The sequence below is a fragment of the Aptenodytes forsteri genome, unplaced genomic scaffold (assembly GCF_000699145.1).
Source record: "Aptenodytes forsteri isolate BGI_AS27 unplaced genomic scaffold, ASM69914v1 Scaffold107, whole genome shotgun sequence".
NCBI classification, from domain to species: domain Eukaryota; kingdom Metazoa; phylum Chordata; class Aves; order Sphenisciformes; family Spheniscidae; genus Aptenodytes; species Aptenodytes forsteri.
The window spans coordinates 691,953-710,947 of NW_008794118.1; the positions used below are offsets into that span (position 1 = coordinate 691,953).

General features: G+C 42.4%; 1 protein-coding gene across 1 annotated transcript in view; it reads right to left on the bottom strand.

The window, feature by feature from the left end:
* Positions 1 to 3,645: 3,645 nt before the first annotated feature.
* Positions 3,646 to 18,995, bottom strand: part of ALG13 (ALG13, UDP-N-acetylglucosaminyltransferase subunit) — a 30,017-nt gene continuing 14,667 nt past the window's right edge. Inside the window, exons 13-26 of the mRNA XM_009276609.1 lie at positions 18,740 to 18,840; positions 17,851 to 17,978; positions 16,900 to 17,137; positions 16,629 to 16,742; positions 16,260 to 16,416; positions 14,093 to 14,225; positions 13,594 to 13,629; positions 13,406 to 13,460; positions 12,709 to 12,781; positions 12,191 to 12,362; positions 10,777 to 10,899; positions 6,073 to 6,113; positions 5,049 to 5,232; positions 3,646 to 3,911 (exon numbers count right to left, since the gene is read on the bottom strand). Coding sequence (XP_009274884.1) covers positions 3,646 to 3,911; positions 5,049 to 5,232; positions 6,073 to 6,113; positions 10,777 to 10,899; positions 12,191 to 12,362; positions 12,709 to 12,781; positions 13,406 to 13,460; positions 13,594 to 13,629; positions 14,093 to 14,225; positions 16,260 to 16,416; positions 16,629 to 16,742; positions 16,900 to 17,137; positions 17,851 to 17,978; positions 18,740 to 18,840 — 1,821 coding nt within the window. The remainder of the gene's footprint in view (positions 3,912 to 5,048; positions 5,233 to 6,072; positions 6,114 to 10,776; positions 10,900 to 12,190; positions 12,363 to 12,708; positions 12,782 to 13,405; positions 13,461 to 13,593; positions 13,630 to 14,092; positions 14,226 to 16,259; positions 16,417 to 16,628; positions 16,743 to 16,899; positions 17,138 to 17,850; positions 17,979 to 18,739; positions 18,841 to 18,995) is intronic.

Below are 18,995 nucleotides of genomic sequence, written 5' to 3' on the forward strand. Positions count from 1 at the left end.
CATTCTGCTGCGCTGCCAGCTTATGGATCCTTCCTGCACAGCCTTCAGGTGTTAATTTAATTTGAGCCCCTGCCTTTCATATATAAAAACATGGTGTGGAAAAGGAGGCGGCAAGCATGACTAGCGCAGACTTGGCTGCACGACTCTTCTCTTCTGATCTCCCTTTTAAAGGCTGAAAACCTATCCACAAGAAATACAGAGAAATGAAACACATTTCAGGATCAAATCCTTGCTTTAAAAATTCATTATTATTCAACATACTTCCAAGAAGCCCAATAAAGAGAGGAAAAAAACCAACAAAAATCAATCTGAAGGAAAATACTTGTTCCCAATAGAAATCAACACTCATGGATTTTTGTGCTTCTATTTAGAGATAAGATATGCTTATGGCTGCAAGCTATATCCCGCTACGCCCATCCACGGCAATCCTGCGATCCTGCTGGGCACGAAAAACCCAGAGCATTCGTCTAGTACCAGACTGTAACAGAGCAATAATCAAAGTAAACAAGTCTGGATGATCACCAGGCTGACACTGGGTTCCCCAGAAAAAAAAAAAAAAGACCCTGAGCCCATGTCTCAGCACCCACAGACCGCACATACGCACCCACACCCCCCCTCCCCCCAACAAAAAAAAACCATCTCAAGCAAACCCCCAGAATTCAGTGTAATTTTGATGTGTGTTATCTAATAGCCTCTGAAAAGGCAACTGTTCTGTAGCAATTGGCCACTGGCACACTTAACGACAAATCTAGGAATATTGTTAGTACAGGGATGCTGCAGCCAGAGCCAGTAATCTCTCGATGAGGAAATGGCTGAAGCATGAAGCAGGTTAGCTGTGTTTTAGGTAGAGCTGCAACTTTTTCGGCAGCTGCTTTAGTAAGTGCTGTAGAGCTACCGTAGCGCAACACAACTCCGGCAAGCCGAATTGAGAAGAAAAGACTCCAGCGTTCACTTACAGGTCGGTACCGCTCCAAGCTCTTTTGCCGTTAATAAAAAGGCAGCACTTCCTGACCTGCGGAGAGCATTCATCAACCAGCCCCAGGACACGCCGCTAACTGCTCCCCGCAGCCCCTGCTGGCTAGTTCCAAAAGTTAATTTTGAGCTTAAACAGCCCCGGCAAAAACACATGTATCAAGTCACAGAGGTACCGCTGTATACCAAATCCATAAATAAGTTAACTGGCCACAGATTACACACATCAATTAATGTAATTCTCATGTATATCAAAGTGGCCCACATGGCCACGATAGCCATGGCTAGTGCTGAATAATCCAGCTACTAGAAGGGTAAGCAAAAACATGCAAAAAACTTGACTCCGTACCAGAATTATGAGTCAGTGTTTCTAATTTAAAAAAAAAAAGTCACTTCAGGAGACAAACTAATACCAGAAGATAAGACACCAACACTTAGCTAGGATAACCGTTTGTGTAGAGAAAAGCAAGGCTGTCTCAGTGACAGGAGGAGAAAGGAGGCATTATTCATAGCTAAAGCCTGAAAGTGGAAGATACTCGGGTGCTTGACAGCAACTGTTTGGGATACGACAGATGGCACTCCCGACTGAGGTGGAAACACACTTGATGACTCCATCGCGGAGACTGTACTTCTTAAGCCTGCTCCATTTTAAAGTTCATAAAATAAGTCACCTGCTTTACTGGTTCCTTTAAGAGGTTAGTCTAGTGAATGCTTTTTCAGAGAAAGGAGGAAAAAATCCTGTGGTATCTTCTTTTCCGAGAAACGTCTGTGCAAGTCAAGTGCTCCTCCAGAGGCAGAAATACAGAGGCCAAGGTCTTAACTGCCACCAATTACTTTGTAAAATCATTTTGGGTGCATGTTTTGTTTTTTTAAAAACAGCACAGCAGCTCATAATCAAGTTAGCTATTCAGGGGTCATTCTCATCATGCTTTGACTTTTTACCTGGCTCCTCCATCCTGAAAAGCCATCATTAAATTGCCAAGTTAAATGTACAGCAATTAGAGATTTGAGGAGACAAGCCAAAAGCCGAGCTTGCAACTCTTCTGACAGAAGATTATATTACCATCTCCTCTTAAGGAAGGGAAAAAAAAAAAGTCTCGAGTTTTAAGGAAATAGGATCAACACCAAAAGTGCTGCATGAATTTAAGATAAAACTGTAAGGAGCCACTTTTTCCTACTACATTTTTGCTTCCATGGTTACTTAAAAGGGATACCAAAGGAAATATGTTTTTTCCCCCTCCCAGTTCTGCAGTCAGTCCCCTTTTCACCACCACTTCGCTATGTACAAAGAAAACAAAACAAATCACTAAACAGTAGCGCGGGCCCATAGAGTTGATTTCAACTTTGGCAGATGGCAACTGTGCCACCGTCTGAAGTACTGCCTTCACCTCCTTACTTAAAGCAGGCCATGGCTGAATTTGGAAGCCTCAAATTCCCTACAAGATCTGGCAGCCATGGCTTCCAGCATCCAGCTCAGACACCCAAATGCTGAAGACGTGTGAAAGTCAGAAAGATTTGGTAAAGAAGCCTCTTTGCTGGTTTTCAGGGCCTCCGGCACCGAGCCAGCATAACCCACACTTGTGCCCTCATTTGTCACCCCAGGACAGGGCGGTGCCAGCACGATGCCCCCAGGGCTGCGGGCAGGGCCCAACTCGCCCCCACTTGCGGATTTTTGCACGTACAGTGCAGGTTTCTATCAAGGACAGAGCCTGTGCAGACAGTCATTTGAAAGAACTGCAGTCCACGTGCACAGACTAGTCAATGTTTTCTTCCTACGCTTATCAACAAAGAGACAGCTAGAGCCTTCCACTGCGCTGCATCCTCATGCTGAAAGCTTTTGCTACTTTCTCACAGAAGGCTGGAGCAGCCTTATCCCGCACAAGGCAACTACGTTTCTTTGGTCCAGGCTGCTGGATGACTAATTGTCAGGATCGTAACCTGCCAGCGATAAATGACCACTCGTTTTCATGTGTTCAATGCTTTTATTTTGTGCTATCCGTGCAAATTAAACACCAAGACTACCACCATTTGTGCAACAGCTTTCACAAAACAAATCTTACAAACATACAGCAATACACAACAGATGACAACAGTATTCTTACACTTTCAAGAGTCATGAAACCTACGCAGAATGAAATTAGACAGAAGAAATACAGCTATCACAAATATGTGACCACTAGTGGCAAAGAAGTTTTGTTTTGCGAAATCTGAGAAAGCCAACCTATTTCAAACGTTTTCATCCTCTAATGACCCTGTGCTCAATTTTTATCTGTAGTTGTTAACGGCAGCCTATTTCAGCGCTTAAACGAGAATTGGGTGTCTAAGTGTTCCAGTGTAACCCCTCACAGAGGTACAGGATGCAACATTCCTTTAGCGATAGCATGTGTTTTTACGTGTAGTTTACATAGTCAAATTCAAGCTTTGGGTTCCCTGCGCTGTAGTTTGTGTACAGTCTTTACCTATGCTTTCCTACCTAATCGACTAAAACAACACCTTGTCAAGTCAGCTATCACTAGCATAAACCTAAAGAGAAACATGGAATTCGAAGGCAGTTTAAGCAACTGACCCAGCCCACTAAGACAGGATAATGTTTACGAAACAATATTAACACATAGTTGACAAACAAGAAACAAGAGAAACCAAGGGCAAGAAGCGAGCTTATAGCTCCCAGATTTACATTCCCTGAGGCACATCATGAGGTGCAGGGTTAGGTGAGGCAATATAGCTGACTTGGTGCAGCGGTCCAGAACTTACAGCATTAGCAATTTGTGGAGAATTTCCATACGGTGGATTTACTGGATGCCAGGTACTAATATAGCGATAGGCAGGTACTAAGGAATCAAACCCAGGAAGAGATTGCTGGCTGAAGGGGTCCGATACGACTGGGTAATATACTGGCCCATAGGACAGGGGCGGAGGCTCTGCATTTTGAAAGTTACCTTAAAAAACAGAACAAGATACACGCACTTACCATATTTATGGCCTTTTTATGCAGACTTTCATTACCACGAACGCAGCATTATTTTGGTGGCCAAAAGGGAAAAATCCATTTAGATGACAATTTTATGCCCACGTATGTCCCTCCTAACGGAGAGCTCAAAATCATTTTGGGTCCTAAGTTAGGCTAAAGGACAACTTGCTCATCTTCTCACTAAACCCTGTTGAAGAGTTGCTTAGCAGCATTCTGCATTGGAGTGGCAGGTTTTTCAAGAGGGACTCAGGTAGAGAGCAGATATATTCGTCCCCCATCTGATCTCTGACCATACGACACTAGCCTATGCAGAAGAACCACCCCAGCTGAACAGGCTGAAGCATTATCGGAGCAATAAGCCTGTATGCCTCCGAGCAACAGTTTTGTTACCACGCGGCTCCTTTCCAGCACTGACCGTTTGCCATATTCCATAGATTTTAATGAGCTAGGCATCTGACCTTTTTGACATCTTTTTCCTCATTTAATACAATCCTCCTATTTACTGCCCCGTGTATCTACAAGCTTGTTACAAAGCTGCTAGGTGAAACTAAGTTTTGCTGTAAATTCTATGCACAGTAAGAGACGCAGCTAGCAATAAGGGCTACTCAAGAGGTAACAGCTCAGCATGCTGAGCCCAAAACCAAGGTTTGTAACATCCTCCTTTCAAAATTTCCCATGGAGTTGAAATACCGATGCTCAGTGCTTGCCAAGACTCAACTCTCCCCTTTAAATACAGGCATTCTGTTTTGCAACCGTGACTATTTGCTTATCAGTAAGCAAGGAGATTCCTTCACAGTTCTCCCAAGTTCAAGTTAGCGTGCCTAGTACGGGCCTAGAAAGGATTACCTCTTCCCTTTTATGGCTTTAGAAAGCCCTTGACACATTGGTGGCTACACCAGTGACTGACATACTTTAAGTAGTACCACAGATGGCAGAGGACCTTGCAATAACCCCTTACGAGGCTTACTCTATGTCCTCCCAACCTCGCGCTTCCTCGGGATAGGAGCCGCTTGCCTGCAGCTTTGCTATGCAGCAGTCATGCTCTGAAAACCTCTTCCCTCACTTCCCATCAGTTGTGTATATGGTCTTATACTCAAATACTAACCATTCGCAGGTGCTTCCAAGGGAACCTGGTGGACTTCAGTTCGCCCAGCATCAGTGTAGAGCTGAGGTACTGACTGATCTAGGACAGGAGCTGGCTCAGCATATGCTGGATAAACTTCCACAGGTGATGGTGGCGGCACTGGCTGTACGTACACCATGGAAGGCCAATAGCTCTGATGATAATACTTGGAGAAAAGGAAAAAAATACAAGGTCATGCATACAACCACATACTCTCCATCCCTCCTCCAAATCACTACTAGTTTCAGATCTAAAGTTAGGAAGAAGTGCATTTTTTCCTTCCTAGCCCCTTAAGATACTACACACACCAAAAAACCCAATACAGCCTACCAGAAAAGACACTGCAATACCCGCTGCAATAGCCACCTCAGTTCCACATTGCTGTTGTGTCTGAAATCTTTACAGAGAAAGAAGATTCCCACCTTCGACTTGGTCACGTTCAAAGAGGTTTTTCCTATTTCTTCAGTTGAAGGAGCTGACATTACTTCTTTTACTTCCCTGAGCAGCACCACTGACCTGCCCATGACTGCTGGTGCAGAGACAACTCTTCAGCAGAGCAAGAGTTCCCAGAACACAGAGAAATGGTGCTAACCAGTCTGAACACAGCTGTGCAAGTCCTAGAAGACTCAAACCACACATCTCTAAGTGGTCTTTGACATCTTGTCTAAGTACACAGATTCTCTTAAGAATGGCTCTGGTTCCTCCCCTTATCTTCACGGAAAGAAGAATATTTATCCACCATCCTCCACAAAAACAAACCCCCCCCCCCCCAACCCAAAACAAAACAACTAAACATACATACTACTGTGCTTCACATTTTGAGTTAGAACTTCACTTCCCGAGCTATGCTTTCATCTCCACCACACAAGCCCATACATATTAATAGTCAAGTGCACAGGATGCACATTTAGCACGCCTGGAAGTCTTAAATACATGAGTACAGTTGTCAAGGGAAACAGCAGGTTTTTTACAGGCAATTTACTATACTCATTTTAAAAGCACTTACTTGCAATCCCAGATTAAAGTAATACCTCAAGACCTTTGCATCTGAAATTAAAGGATATGATATTGAAGAGTAGAATAGTATAAACCGAGAAGCAAGAGAAATTTACACACATTAAGAGCATTTTATTTTAAGTTACTCTTACTTAATGAATATAAGTATTTTAGCACTACTTCTTCTTTAAAGTTTCAAGGGTAAAGAATATATCTTGAATACAAATCGTTGTTAAAACTAGTTTATCTTTTTAAGTTAATCCAGTTAGGTGTTTGTGCAATAGTAGAGCGTTTGTCTGACCAACTTATTATCTAACTTCAACAATTACATTAGCTTTAATTTTGGTTTATTCATCTTGATTACTCAAGTGGTAATTGTCAATGTTGTTACAAGTCTCCACTGTCTAAGCAACTAGGACTTAAGCAATTCTGGCTTCCTATTAAGGCTGGGTTTTTAGAGGAAAAAGTATTTTATCAACTAAGAGTTTGATTATGAGCCCCTGAATTAAGCTGACCACTAAAAGCACTCCCTCCCTTCCTCACTACAGAAACGAGACAGGGTTTGGAAGCACACAGACAGGCAGGAGCAGCCTTCTCATACACCAGTGACAATTCACCCCCATCGTACACACATTATATACACACTCTGCGTACATATTGCAAATACCCACACTGGGCTGGCATGCGAGACAACGGGCCGCCTCCATACAGACTCCTGTAACAGCTTCACACTGCTGCTGCCCAGTGTTAAGTCTGGCTCTGCCACTATCTCCATCTTCAGAGCTTTGTTGAGCCATGACCACAGAGACATGTCAATGGGGACAACATATGCAGCAATCCTAAGACCTTCTGACCTAGTTTTGGGGGTCCTCCCAATTGTTATATCAAGTCAGAAAATGGAGGGGGTGGGGGGAGAGGAATAAGGAATATGTTCCTTCCTTCCCCTTCCTCACAAGGCTACTCAGTTCCCTGCTTTCTTGCAAGTAGTCTTTTTGCTTCTGTCTTCCATGTCCTGAATAATTTGCCCCCAGGCAAATACCTGATACACTGAGAAGCAATCTGAGATGTGTGGAGGAACTTTGAAACCACCCTCCAAGAACAACAGGGTTTTGAACTTGCAAACGCATTTCCAACTGTCCAAAACCAGTGAAGCAGTTTTAAACCTTTGAAGTTGATCATTGAAAGGAAAAAAGAGTGTGCACAATTTAATCCTATGATGCAGTTCTGGAACTGGGCATGAGAAAAATTGTTGATTTCTCAAATTCAAATAAGATCTGTTTTAAAGGCTCAGGAAGTGCAAGTCACCTATTCCACAGACATGTGGAATGCATGCACACACAGAGACTTTGCTTCAGTACTGCTGGGAGCTGAAAGGGAAAGCAGGGAGACAACTCAAAAGGAGGGAGCCACTAAGGACTTCAACTTAGCAACGCCTCCAGAGTTCCATATATACCATCTTCTTACCACCTACCCACTTCCCCCTAGACCAGGGCCTTGGCTCCACATTGCCTCCCTGTCCACCCATTACCACACACGCACACTGTCCCAGCCCTGCTCTTCTACGGTACCGTGTGTCGTATTTTGCTGCAGATCGGCACAGCGTCAGAAATGCAAACCCCAGTCTTGAAATGCACGAGGATTTGTTCCTTTGTTGCTGTTGCCAATTCTCAACTCTTTTACTGTTCAGCGTATTTGATCAGGGCAACAATCCACACAGCTATTTTAGGAAGTGCACACAGATCCTTCTTTACATCTAACAGCTGTAAGCTTACTCCTGAAAAGTGCTGGTGATTTGGCTGTGACATTGACCACTGTCAGTAAAATATTAAAAATAACCCAGAGGCTCACGTAAATGCCAACTTTTTAGTATCTAGCTGAAACTGCATCTACATTTGGAACCAGATTTTTTTCAAAATCTGATTTTGTTCTTCAATTGTTTATGCAAATCAAGCATAAGAGCTGAATGAAACAGCTGCTTCATAGCAGTGATAAGAGTACAAAGGAAGAGCTGGAAGACTGAAGTGACAAACCAATACTGGAAATACTGACATCTGTGGAATGCTGGAACAGAAGCCAGTACAGTAGGAGACCAGTTTTTGTTTATATTCTTCTTTTAGATGTCTAGAAATCAAGGCAATCTTCAGTAAAACATGACTACCTTATGAAGCAATAGCTAAGCTGAAAAAAATTAACCACCCTGACATGAAAATACAAAGACCATGTTAACTACGGATAAAAATCTCATCTTACAATGCATCGGGACAAAAATCACGGTAAAATTTTTACTGTGCTGATGGGAAGCTCTGGTCAATCCTGACCACTACCGCAGTCTCTGGAACACAGTAATACCAAGCAGTCTTTTATCAACAGCTCCCTCAAACACCAAGGAGCAAGCAAGGGTAGGACACCTAAGGTCACCATGTTAATAAACATGTTTCACAAGCCCCAAGCTCCGTTAAAAAAATTCCAAGAGACTCTGAAAATCTGAACAAATGCAGATGTACCAAGTAATACTAAGGCACATGGCAGGTTTTCTTCCCAAGCCCAGGACTTCAGTCCGTTGACAAGTCACACTCCCAATCTATACCAGGCCTGCAAGTATCTTTAGCAAAGTGCCCAGAACTCTAGGTCAAGTACACCCACATACTTTACCATGCACTACTCCAAAGCTTCTGGATTTCTTAACTTAAAGGCCATATAGACTATACTACATGCAATTCCTTATTAACTACCAACCTTCAAATACTTAAAAAAAAATTTCTAGAGTCTATGGCAAGAATGACATGGCCAACATTACGTGGAGTGACTCAGCTGAAGAGCTACAGGCAGGGTCTGAAGAGGTTATTAATCCACATCCACTCCAGATTCTTGTCAGTACACTTAACACCCAATTCTCCCAAGTGCTGAAAGCCTCAGTTAAGGGCATTCAACTAAAGCTGAAAACCATTAACTCTGATGTATGCATAGTATCATCTAGAGTGATACTGCTGCAGCAGGAAAGTGGAAAACAGAATATTCAAGATTAACAAAACCAGGAATTGGAGCACCTGCAAGAGAGCAGAGCTACTGCAGAGCACGTTAGCAGTACCTGTGAAAGCAGCAGGCCTTTGAGCAGCCATACCATAGTGTTTTGGAACCTGCCTTTTTCCACATCAACTTCTGACAAGACAAGCATGTTACATGGTAAATGCAACTGAAAGAATCCACAGCATTTCAGCCCACAGTTGTTCGGCAACCTACCAGAGGTAACTACTGGAACTGCAGCTATCAAGAGTAGGCCTTTATCTTATCTGAAATTAGCCCTCTAGGATTAGTACATTGAGGAAAGTCCCACACAGGGACAACAGAGCTGCTTTACATGGCAATCTAAAGTTGAATCAAGCATGAAAACAATTTGCATTACTAAAATATTTTATGCTCCATCTTCAAGTAATAGATTTTGGAGTAAAAGCCAAAAGCTTTACATTCTGATACAATAAAAGCTACAACTGCCATACACCTGAAATACAGTCAGTTACAAGGACGGTTACAGTCAGTTACAGCCCTTGTAAGTTTTTAACCCTTAGTGCAGTTTAAGCCAATGTACTGTCACAAGACTGAGCAAGGGGACGTGCATAGGGTTGAGCATTTTCTACAGCTGTCCAAAACTACACACAACCAACAATCCTTATCAGCAAAGACAAGACACTGCATCACAGAAGAGTTTTATCTGCCTCTTCAGATGTGTGCAGTGATGCAACAGCGGCATGCTTGGGCCTCACAGCATTCCCCACCTCGAGAAAAACAAGTTACATGGCATAACAGCAAGCAGTACTGTTATTCCTGTAGCTGAGAGGCTCTTAGCTTGCGTTAAGGACAGGGGGCAGCTTGATCTTTGGGTTATTAAATGAAGCTCTGTGAATTACAGGCTTTATTTATGCCTTGCGAGCCATAAGCATGACAGAATGAGGGGATAAATTACTAACAAAAAAACATCCAATAGGTATATGCCTGTTGCACTACTTGCCAAGCTTGGCTGTCTGATGCAACCTTGCATGGTATGCCGATATTCTTAAATTGTAAGAGCAAGCTGACTAAAGATTACCACTTCCAAAATGAAGTCCACGTTCAGCTGATAAAGCTGAAAGCTGTGTCTGAGCTGCTCTGCTGGTAGGTACTATGTTGGCCTTTGCACGCTCATTGCTTAATAGCAGAGATGTACCTTAAACACTGTCACAACTGATGACAGTATACGAAAAGGCTATGCACCCAAGGAACGAGATGACCCTACACTTTATCCCTGGCTTATGATACCCCAGAATGACCTCTTGGAGCCACACAGGAAAACACCACAATATACCACTGAACTGTGCAACAGCATGACTGTATAGATACACAGATTTTATTTTTTTTTAATCTGTTATCAGAAAAATGATTACTCCACTGAGAACCAGTACGATACAGGCCAAGCACCCTCTCCCTTGGTATTCATTTCTTTAGGATGCTGTCTAAAGCTGCAGTAATCACATATTTGAGTCAGATGTGAACTTGCTATTCAGAACTGGGAACTAAAACATTTTTAGCATAAGCATCCATAATATTATTTCTCACTCCCTGTGAGCTGCAAAGAGCCATTTCTTCTCACTATAGGTATTCTGTTAAGTTTCCATGGAGAACACAAGTCAGAAGTGTGCCAAAGAGCAGCAGTAGTAAAAGCACAAAATACCATCATTACCTCGAGGCAGATCACTGCCACTGGGATCACAAGAGTAAGGTGGAAGAACGGCACCAGCTTCGCCCACCTCACTGACTGGAGGAAGAGGAGCTGAATAAATTGGGAATGGCACCGAAGAAACTGCTACAATTAGAAGGAAACAAAAGTCAAGTCAAATTGGCAATAGCACGTCAAATGAGCAAGATGCTAAGTTACACAATTAAGCATGCACTTCTTTGTCGTCTCAGTGCCCCTACATACAAGTTTTAACCAATTTCTCTTTAGTAATCACTTTAAAAGAAGTCCAGAAAAAATTTTAAGACCAGATGGGAAGGTTCCAATCTCACAAGCCTTAACCGTATGTCTATCTGCAAGCTTCATATTCCAGTTAAGAATAAATGTCTCTTTCCATCATTTCTCCACACTAGAAGGCAGGCCAGACTTTCCTTACATAACTGTCTGTCCCAGAACAACAGGGAACAGACTAATCACTTTAAGTCATCAGAAGCGTGACAATAAGCCCACAAAAATAGGGGAAGATTCAAGACACGTCAGGCCAAAAATATTTTGGACAGACTACTGCTAAATATTCATTAGGTGGCCCACACCTCTAACACACCAGCAGGTTACTTGTAATGGCATCAGCAAGTAGACAGCTTTGAGAACTGTGCTGACTAAACTCTCATGCAGAGTGGAAAAAAACAAACCAAGGAGAAAAATGGGGAAGAAAAGGGAGACAGAGTTGAGCAGAATTGAAGGTGGAAGGTTTTTTTGATGTTAAATGAGAAGTTACAGAAGACATGAAAGTCCTCTTTATAAGAAGGGAAAAATCACTTTTTCTGAACAGACTTTTCACTAGAACAAAGTAGATACAGCATTTCAGGTGGTAAGTGCACCACGTGACAAATCACAAGTTTGGTCTCCTTGCACAGAAATAACGAAGCACAGGAGCTAACTAAGGGCCACAAAAATGAATCGGGCATTTGGGTAGATCCTGAACCACCACAGCCAGTGACTCTTGTGGAAAGGATAGTAAAGCCTCAGGATCAGTATCTCAACTCAGGAGGAAAATTAACTGTAAGCAATAGTGGGAGAAGGGAGCTGCCATGAACTTCTGCCTTCTGAAAAGAACTTTCTAGCGAAACACTTGGCATTGATGGCTAAAGGTGGCAAGGGGGGAACCCAAAGCAGAGACCTCCAATTCCCATGCAAATTCAGGGGCAACTGTCCACTTCAAAACAGGAAAGCAAGAAGTCAGCAGTGAAGTTACAACTACTATTAAGTCATTTTAAGCCAAAGCAAGTGATGCTTTTTTTTTTTTAAAAAAAGCCTTTTAACACTTGTCTTGGATAGGTAGGAAAAAAAAAGTGGGAGGGGAAGATGTAACCAAAAACTTAAGACATCCAAGTCCACAGCCGCAGTATGTACACTCTACCTGGCCTCCCTATAGAAAGGGGAGATACTATGACTGGCTGAACTGCTGTTTGTGGGGGAACTGCTGTTGTGGCACTGGCTGGAGTGGAGGCAGCAGAATTTGAGGAGAAGCCTGTAGCTGGAGCAGCATAAACACCTGTTGAGGTTGAGATTGCTGCAGAGTTCACCATCACCTGGAAAAGAGTCAGAGTATTCAGCAGACTGCCTCTACAACTGGCTTTGACAAAGACTATGGAAATATCACATAGTTCAAAAATTCTCACTTCACATAAATGCATTCTGGAAGTCTTAGCTGTAAAGGCAGCTAACTATCCAAGTTCTCTTGAAAATACCAGTTTAGAGTTGCAGACACCTGCAAGGTATCTTCTCACCCTTCTGTTTTGCTTATATTTACAGGGAATTGTATTCTTTGCTACAAGATGCTGTAAGGGGCAGGTAGAGGGACCCCACAAACTGACACTAACCAAGCAGAGTGGTCACCTCTCCACAGGGCTACCACAATAAAGTACTAGATACTACCTTCTGGGGATAGCTGTAGGAAGTCACTCCATCTTGAGGTGACACAGAGACTGGCCCTTCTTCCTGAAGGGATTCCAAAGCAAAGCATGGTCCATTTAAGAGGCAAAGAAGTCACAAGGCACACACACCACACCCCTCAATTTTTTTTACGGACTACACACACACACACAGAGGATCTTTTGTAACTCCAGTAAAAGCAGTTTTATTCTGACATGCACAGGACTGGCTTTCACACCCACTGTAGACCAGTAGGTGACTAAAGATTTAGTTTCAGATTATAAAAAAAAATTCCAAAGGCAGTTCTATTAGAGGTAAGAACTCTCCAATCCCACAGTGGAGGAATAAGACTAACTGGAATAGGACTTGAAGGGTAGCATGATAAAAGCAAGTGCCATCTGGAGCACAAAAAGAAGAAAAGCAAACCGCACTCAAATACATGCTTTCTCTTTGCAGAGGGGAAGGTGGAAAGTCATTGATGTATCTAGTACAATTCAGACTCTACTTGCAGACTCAGATAAAAACCTCGCCATTTAGGGAGGAAAAGGGGGGGTGAATATATAAATGAAACCATCATTCCTTTCTTCCAAAAGAAGTCTCTGACCTACAATGTTAAGCCTTCATCTAGGGACAGTTTCTGTGAAGAATGCCACACATTTCAAGGATTCCTCATCTCAGCAGACAGTGACTAAAGCTTACCAAGTTTGCTGTAGGTTCTGCTGAACTAAATACTGTTGCAGTTTCACAGTCGGGATCTGGAGGGCATAGGCAAAATTAATTGAAAAAAAGTAGCATTAAATCGAACCCTTCAGAAACTTACAAAAAGGTCATAATGAGCGCATTACATTCACTGAGTGTTCTATCAGTAAAGACTAAAGTTTTACTTACCTGGAGGTGCATAGATATATTCTTCATGAAATTTCCCTACAAGGGAGAGAACAGGAAGCTTTGATTTGGGGGGGGGGGAAGGCAAAGTTTAAAGCTGAAGTTACCACAATAACATTTCAGTGCATCCATTAATGAACTGCTTTCAGTATCATCTTGTTTTGTGCAGAAAAAGGTAGAAAAACACCCAAGACATGCTCATTTTGTTATTCCACCAAGTATCAAGGTTGCCATTAGCAAATTTACACCACGCATTTTTAAGCGGCAACTTGGCTTGCTACAGACCTACGCTATCACAAGGGTGATGGTGTAGCAAGCTTAAACAGAAGTGACACATTTCTATCAGACAACGAAGAAAAACAACATGCTCACACGCACATTCAAAGCTCACAATAAACAGATATTTAGGAGATGTAAGGAACCTACTTTGACAATCAAAAGCACGCTGAAGATCTTCTAAAGCTGTCTTTTCTCTTCACCCACTAATCCTGTAAGAACTCACCATTTTCACTTGTTTCTTCTTCCTCCTCTGAGGAATTCAGGGCCTGCTTGTTAGGTGGAACAGAGTTTGGGCCTCTCCTTGCTACCCAAAATCCTGCTGGACCATGGACAATGGGAGCAGGGCTACCCTGGCTCTAAAAAGCAAAGTCAGAAGCATGCATTTAGAAACAGTTTAAAGTCTTTCCATGCTCTACACACACACACACAGTAGAAACAGGCTGGCAGACCAAGCTTGCTGCAACCAGCTCTTACTAGAATTACCATTTGTGTGTCTGTTCCTACGCACCTTGATTGCAGCAAAACAGTTGCGGACACATTTCTTTCCCTTACCTTTTGTTCTGCCTAGCATACTTAAGGTAATTTATTTTTGAAGACCTGCCACTGTCCTATGCAATACAGTCAAGTTGCTCCCTCCCAGAACTTAGCCAGCTTTATCTCAAGCTCAAACAAAGCTGAAAATGAGGGAGCAGACCCCAGACAACAGCCAGGACTGCTACCCGCAACACACTCCTGTGTTCCTCATCCTGGAGCATTCCCACCACACCACCAGCAGATCAGTTCATCCAAATACTTTAGTTATCACGGAAAAAGGTTATCTTTAGTCACAATTAGTGAAACCCACGGGTGGCTGCTGGCATAGACACCACTGTCTGCACTAACTTGACCCACACATGCAAGCCTGTTTCAGAGAGCAGCACCCATTAAGGCTTCCCACAGGACTTCTTTAACACTTCACATGCCCTTTGTCTTTGCACTGAAGTCAGTCCTTAGCTGCACCACAATTTAAAATATAGGGTTCTCTGAAGCAGGAATATAGGATTGAGATGCTTGAGTAAAAGAAGTTGATTCACTCTTTTGTGATGGCTAAGGTGACACTCAAAATTCTCCTCAGAAGACATGGTGACTATGAGATCGATAAAGTGCTCAGAGAGGCTTGTAAGATTTCCAAGGTTGAAGCAGAGGTGGTAAGTCAGAAGATTCTCCCACCAGGCCTCTAGTAGGATGGCAGAGTTTTCTGCGAGATGCATCTTTCCCCAGGAAATGTTATATTCCTTTACTAAACAAGACAAGGAAGAGACAGAGAAAAGGCTTTGGCATTGACAGTAACAAAGTCACTGAATGAACATGAAAAACTATTCATTAGGAGCTGCAGGTATATAGTCTAGCAATGGGGAGGAAAAGCTAGTAAGCTGTATTGATTTCATGTCGGAAAAAAAATCTGCAGGATAATCTGTCCTTATTCCTTGACACTCTTGGAGGAAAATCGGAGCAAAGATTACAGATCTGGCACATGAGGACAAACTGAAAAATGGCTGCTGCTGAAACAGCCCTGAGCAGACTCCCCCCCCCCATTTAAATACAAGTCTAACATTTGTTAAGTTTACTGCTTCAACACAGCAAAGAGAAATTCAAACCTACCAGGTTTTGTTTTTTTTTTTTAAAAAAGATCTGCTTTCCTATTCAGATACCAAAATATCAATTGAGTTTTTGTAGCATATCCAGCTTTGTACTAGGCTTAGACTACAAATTAAAATAAAATCTTCTTCTTTTAAGTTTTAAGAATACACTGTGCCACTTTCTCTACAACCCGACAGAAAGACTGTTTTAAGAGAAGTCTAGATTTGGAATTTTCTCCTGTTTCTGCAGCAGAAGAAACTGTTTTAGGAACAACATGCTAGGCCCCAAACATCACAACTATAAATTCATAGGAACAATCCAGGCTATCACTATACAGTTCCTGAATCTAGTTCCACAAACGACAAATTACAGTGCGGCAAACAAGTAAAAAGCTTTCTTCCACAATATTTAGAGCTAGACAGACATCCACAGTAGGAAGGGACTTTTTTTGTTTTGTTTTCAAACTGCAATCGAAAGGAGAAATGTGACCCTACTTTTATGAAAATACACTAAAGAGAAAACAAGTGCTGCCAGTGAGGGGAGGGAGAAAGAAGGGGAACATTTAGAAAAGCTGAGGTTTTAAAGCAGGTTTTACAGGATCTAGACTCATTTCAGCAGTGAATGTGTTTTTGAGAAGGGAAGGCTAAAAACTTATTCCAAGGGAAAGAAAAAAAGATGCTGTATATTTAGGTAAAGAAGTGCTGTGCATTTGTACAGCTTCCCCCCTTCCTCTTTGAGAGGTTTTAACATACCCCTTGTTCATAACTTACTGGTAAAGTAGGAAAAGCAGTGTCATCCTCTCCTTCAATTTCATAGAAAGTTATAGTTTCTTCTGGTCCCTGAGGCTCCTCTCCATTCTCTGGTACGAACCCATACTGACATTCCTTATTCACACACTGCATCTGACGGCGGCTACGGCTGGATGAGCTTTAAAAACAAGAAAGGAGGTTAAGAATCACCACTGTCTGCAGTTTCACCTTGGTTTCGTTGCTCGATTTTAACTCCATTCTTTTTGGAGAAGCACAATAAACCCATTGTTTCATACCGTGCCATTAACAGCCAACTCAGCCCTCCACATACCACCATCCTCCCCGACTCTTTTAAAGCAATGTTTTGTAAAGAGGTTTATATTCACTTACCAGGACCTGCAGGAGAAATTGTCATAGCTCTGATAGCATCTCTTTCCTGGACTGGGGTAGAATGCTATTTGAGGGCCAACCATGTTGTGCCTGTTTATAAATCGGGCAGATCCCCTAAGTTTAAAGGGTAAAAGGTGCAATTACCAGGAAGTGCCTCTCAGATGGAACTCATTTGTAGTTTTAAATAGCACAAACTCTCTCCTAACTAGTCTGCAGCAAGAACAAATAGAAAACGAGTGGTGATCTCGGACAGGTTTTCAAGGCTTCATACCTTGGCATCCCAAATCCACGGTTATGTCTCTGAGGAGGATTCTGAGGATGATAGGGTTCATAAGGTGCCATGTTTCCACCACCCTGTGAGCAGTGAACTGGAGGAGAGTGCCCCGAAGGAACACTGTGCTGTAGCCGGGGTGGAAGAACTGGCTGCCCCCTGCTATAAGCCACAGTCATAAAGACTTCCTTTCCACGAACTTTCTTAAGCATTCTCTTCCGTGTTTTCATATCCATTTCTGCAGTTTCAGTTGAGGACAGAAAAGATAGATTTACACCTTAAACAGCTGACTCCAGAGCTATGTTCTCTTTATCATTTGAGAAGAGTTAATGTTTGGACACACGGAAAAGAAAGAGCCAATGGCCTATCCCAGAAAAAGTGCATTTTAAGTACGCAAATTTCATACCCTTATTTTGAAGACTCAAGTGGGCATTCTAAATTATGAGCAGAATACAAGCGTCTCACATGTGAATGAATACCTTCCCAACTTCAGCTGATCAAACCAGTACTCTCAGTGTTAAAATCTCTTTATGAAGGCTGCATGTATTTATAAAAAAAAATTCTCCAAATTAAACAAATACAATCCATATTTAACTGGCTGGGGAAGCCCTAGTCTGTCCATGCATCTCTGATAAGGCCAAATCAGACAAGCTTTTTGGTTCACAGACCCAGTCTTTCTACATGGTTCTCAAGCACCAAATTTCTTCTTGGTAACTTTGAGCAATACCAACTTTGCTATGTATTTTCAATTGATTTGCCCTTTTACAAAGGCAAGTTCATCCCTCTGTCTTGAAGGATCACTTTACAGCAAACCCCTGCAGTGACTAAGTTTTATATCACAGGCTGAATTAAGTCACATCCAGTATCCAAAGACTGATACTGTTAAAACTGTCATGAGTGTCTCCCCCTCTTCCCCAAGGGAAGGAATGCTCGTGGAAACCTTGTACAAACCTATTCCTGAGAAGTATCCACCTGTTATTTTCTGATAGGCTCCTCCTTTTCGGCTGGGAACCATATTCCAAGCAAGGACAGGCGCCACTTGTGTCACTGGTTTTAAGTTTGCCAAAGGAACTGTATGCCTACACGAAGAACACTGATGTTAGCAGTGCCACAAGGATACACTGTGCATAACTGCACAACAACGTAAGCTGAAGCAACACTAAGACAGGAAAAAAAAAATCAAAAACCCCACAAACTTAAGAGGTAGGGAGCTTGTGGAAATGAAGAAAATAATCTGTTTCTCCGACACCAAGCACACGTTACTGTTACTTGTTTATTTAAAAAGGCAAGCTAGGATTTAGTCTCAACACTATTGACTTCCTGGGCCAAGTCTTTCTTCCCCGCATTCGTATGCCTTCAGAGGTACACCTGAAAGCATTTGACAACACAATTTTTGCAATATGTCATCAAGCTGAATTCTAGGTTTGGAGAAGGGTGAATGCTTCGAACAGCAAGATGGAGAAAGTGCCTAGACTCACCAGAAGTGCCAGTTATTTAGTTGTTTGGATACAACATGGAAAAACTCCAGAGAAACCAACAGCAGAGGGTAATTTGCTATCCGTGAATTAAGCCCAAACTGCAAAGATCACTTTCACATTCCAGAGAAGAAAGAGCAGCAAGATTTCACAGAAAGCATTACAATAATGAAAAAGAGAAAAAATTTCCTGCAACATTCTATTTGAAGAGTGATAGCCAACAAGGAAGCAAAGCCTCACTTTGTGTTTAAAAGCCTAGGTTCTCTTTTTTTTCCCAAGTATCTTAACAATCCCATTTTAAGCATCTGTGAATATACAAACTCAACCAGAGAGTTCAAACATGAAGTCATCACCAGACTGCTTACTTTTCTGCCAGCTCCTCAACGAATACAGTCAACGTGTTGCCATCCTGTCCGACTTCCTGGATATGAGCATTGTAATACTTACCTCCAGGCTCCAGACGTACCTGGAGAGAGAACAAGGGAAGCTCTAAAAAAGCCAAACTGTATGAGAGGATTCAGAATACTGCCTACAAACCACTAATAGCAGAGGCCGCTCCTAGCTGATCGTATGTTACTGAGTTGGCCCCGTGTCGTGGTTTAATCTCAGCCGGCAACTGAG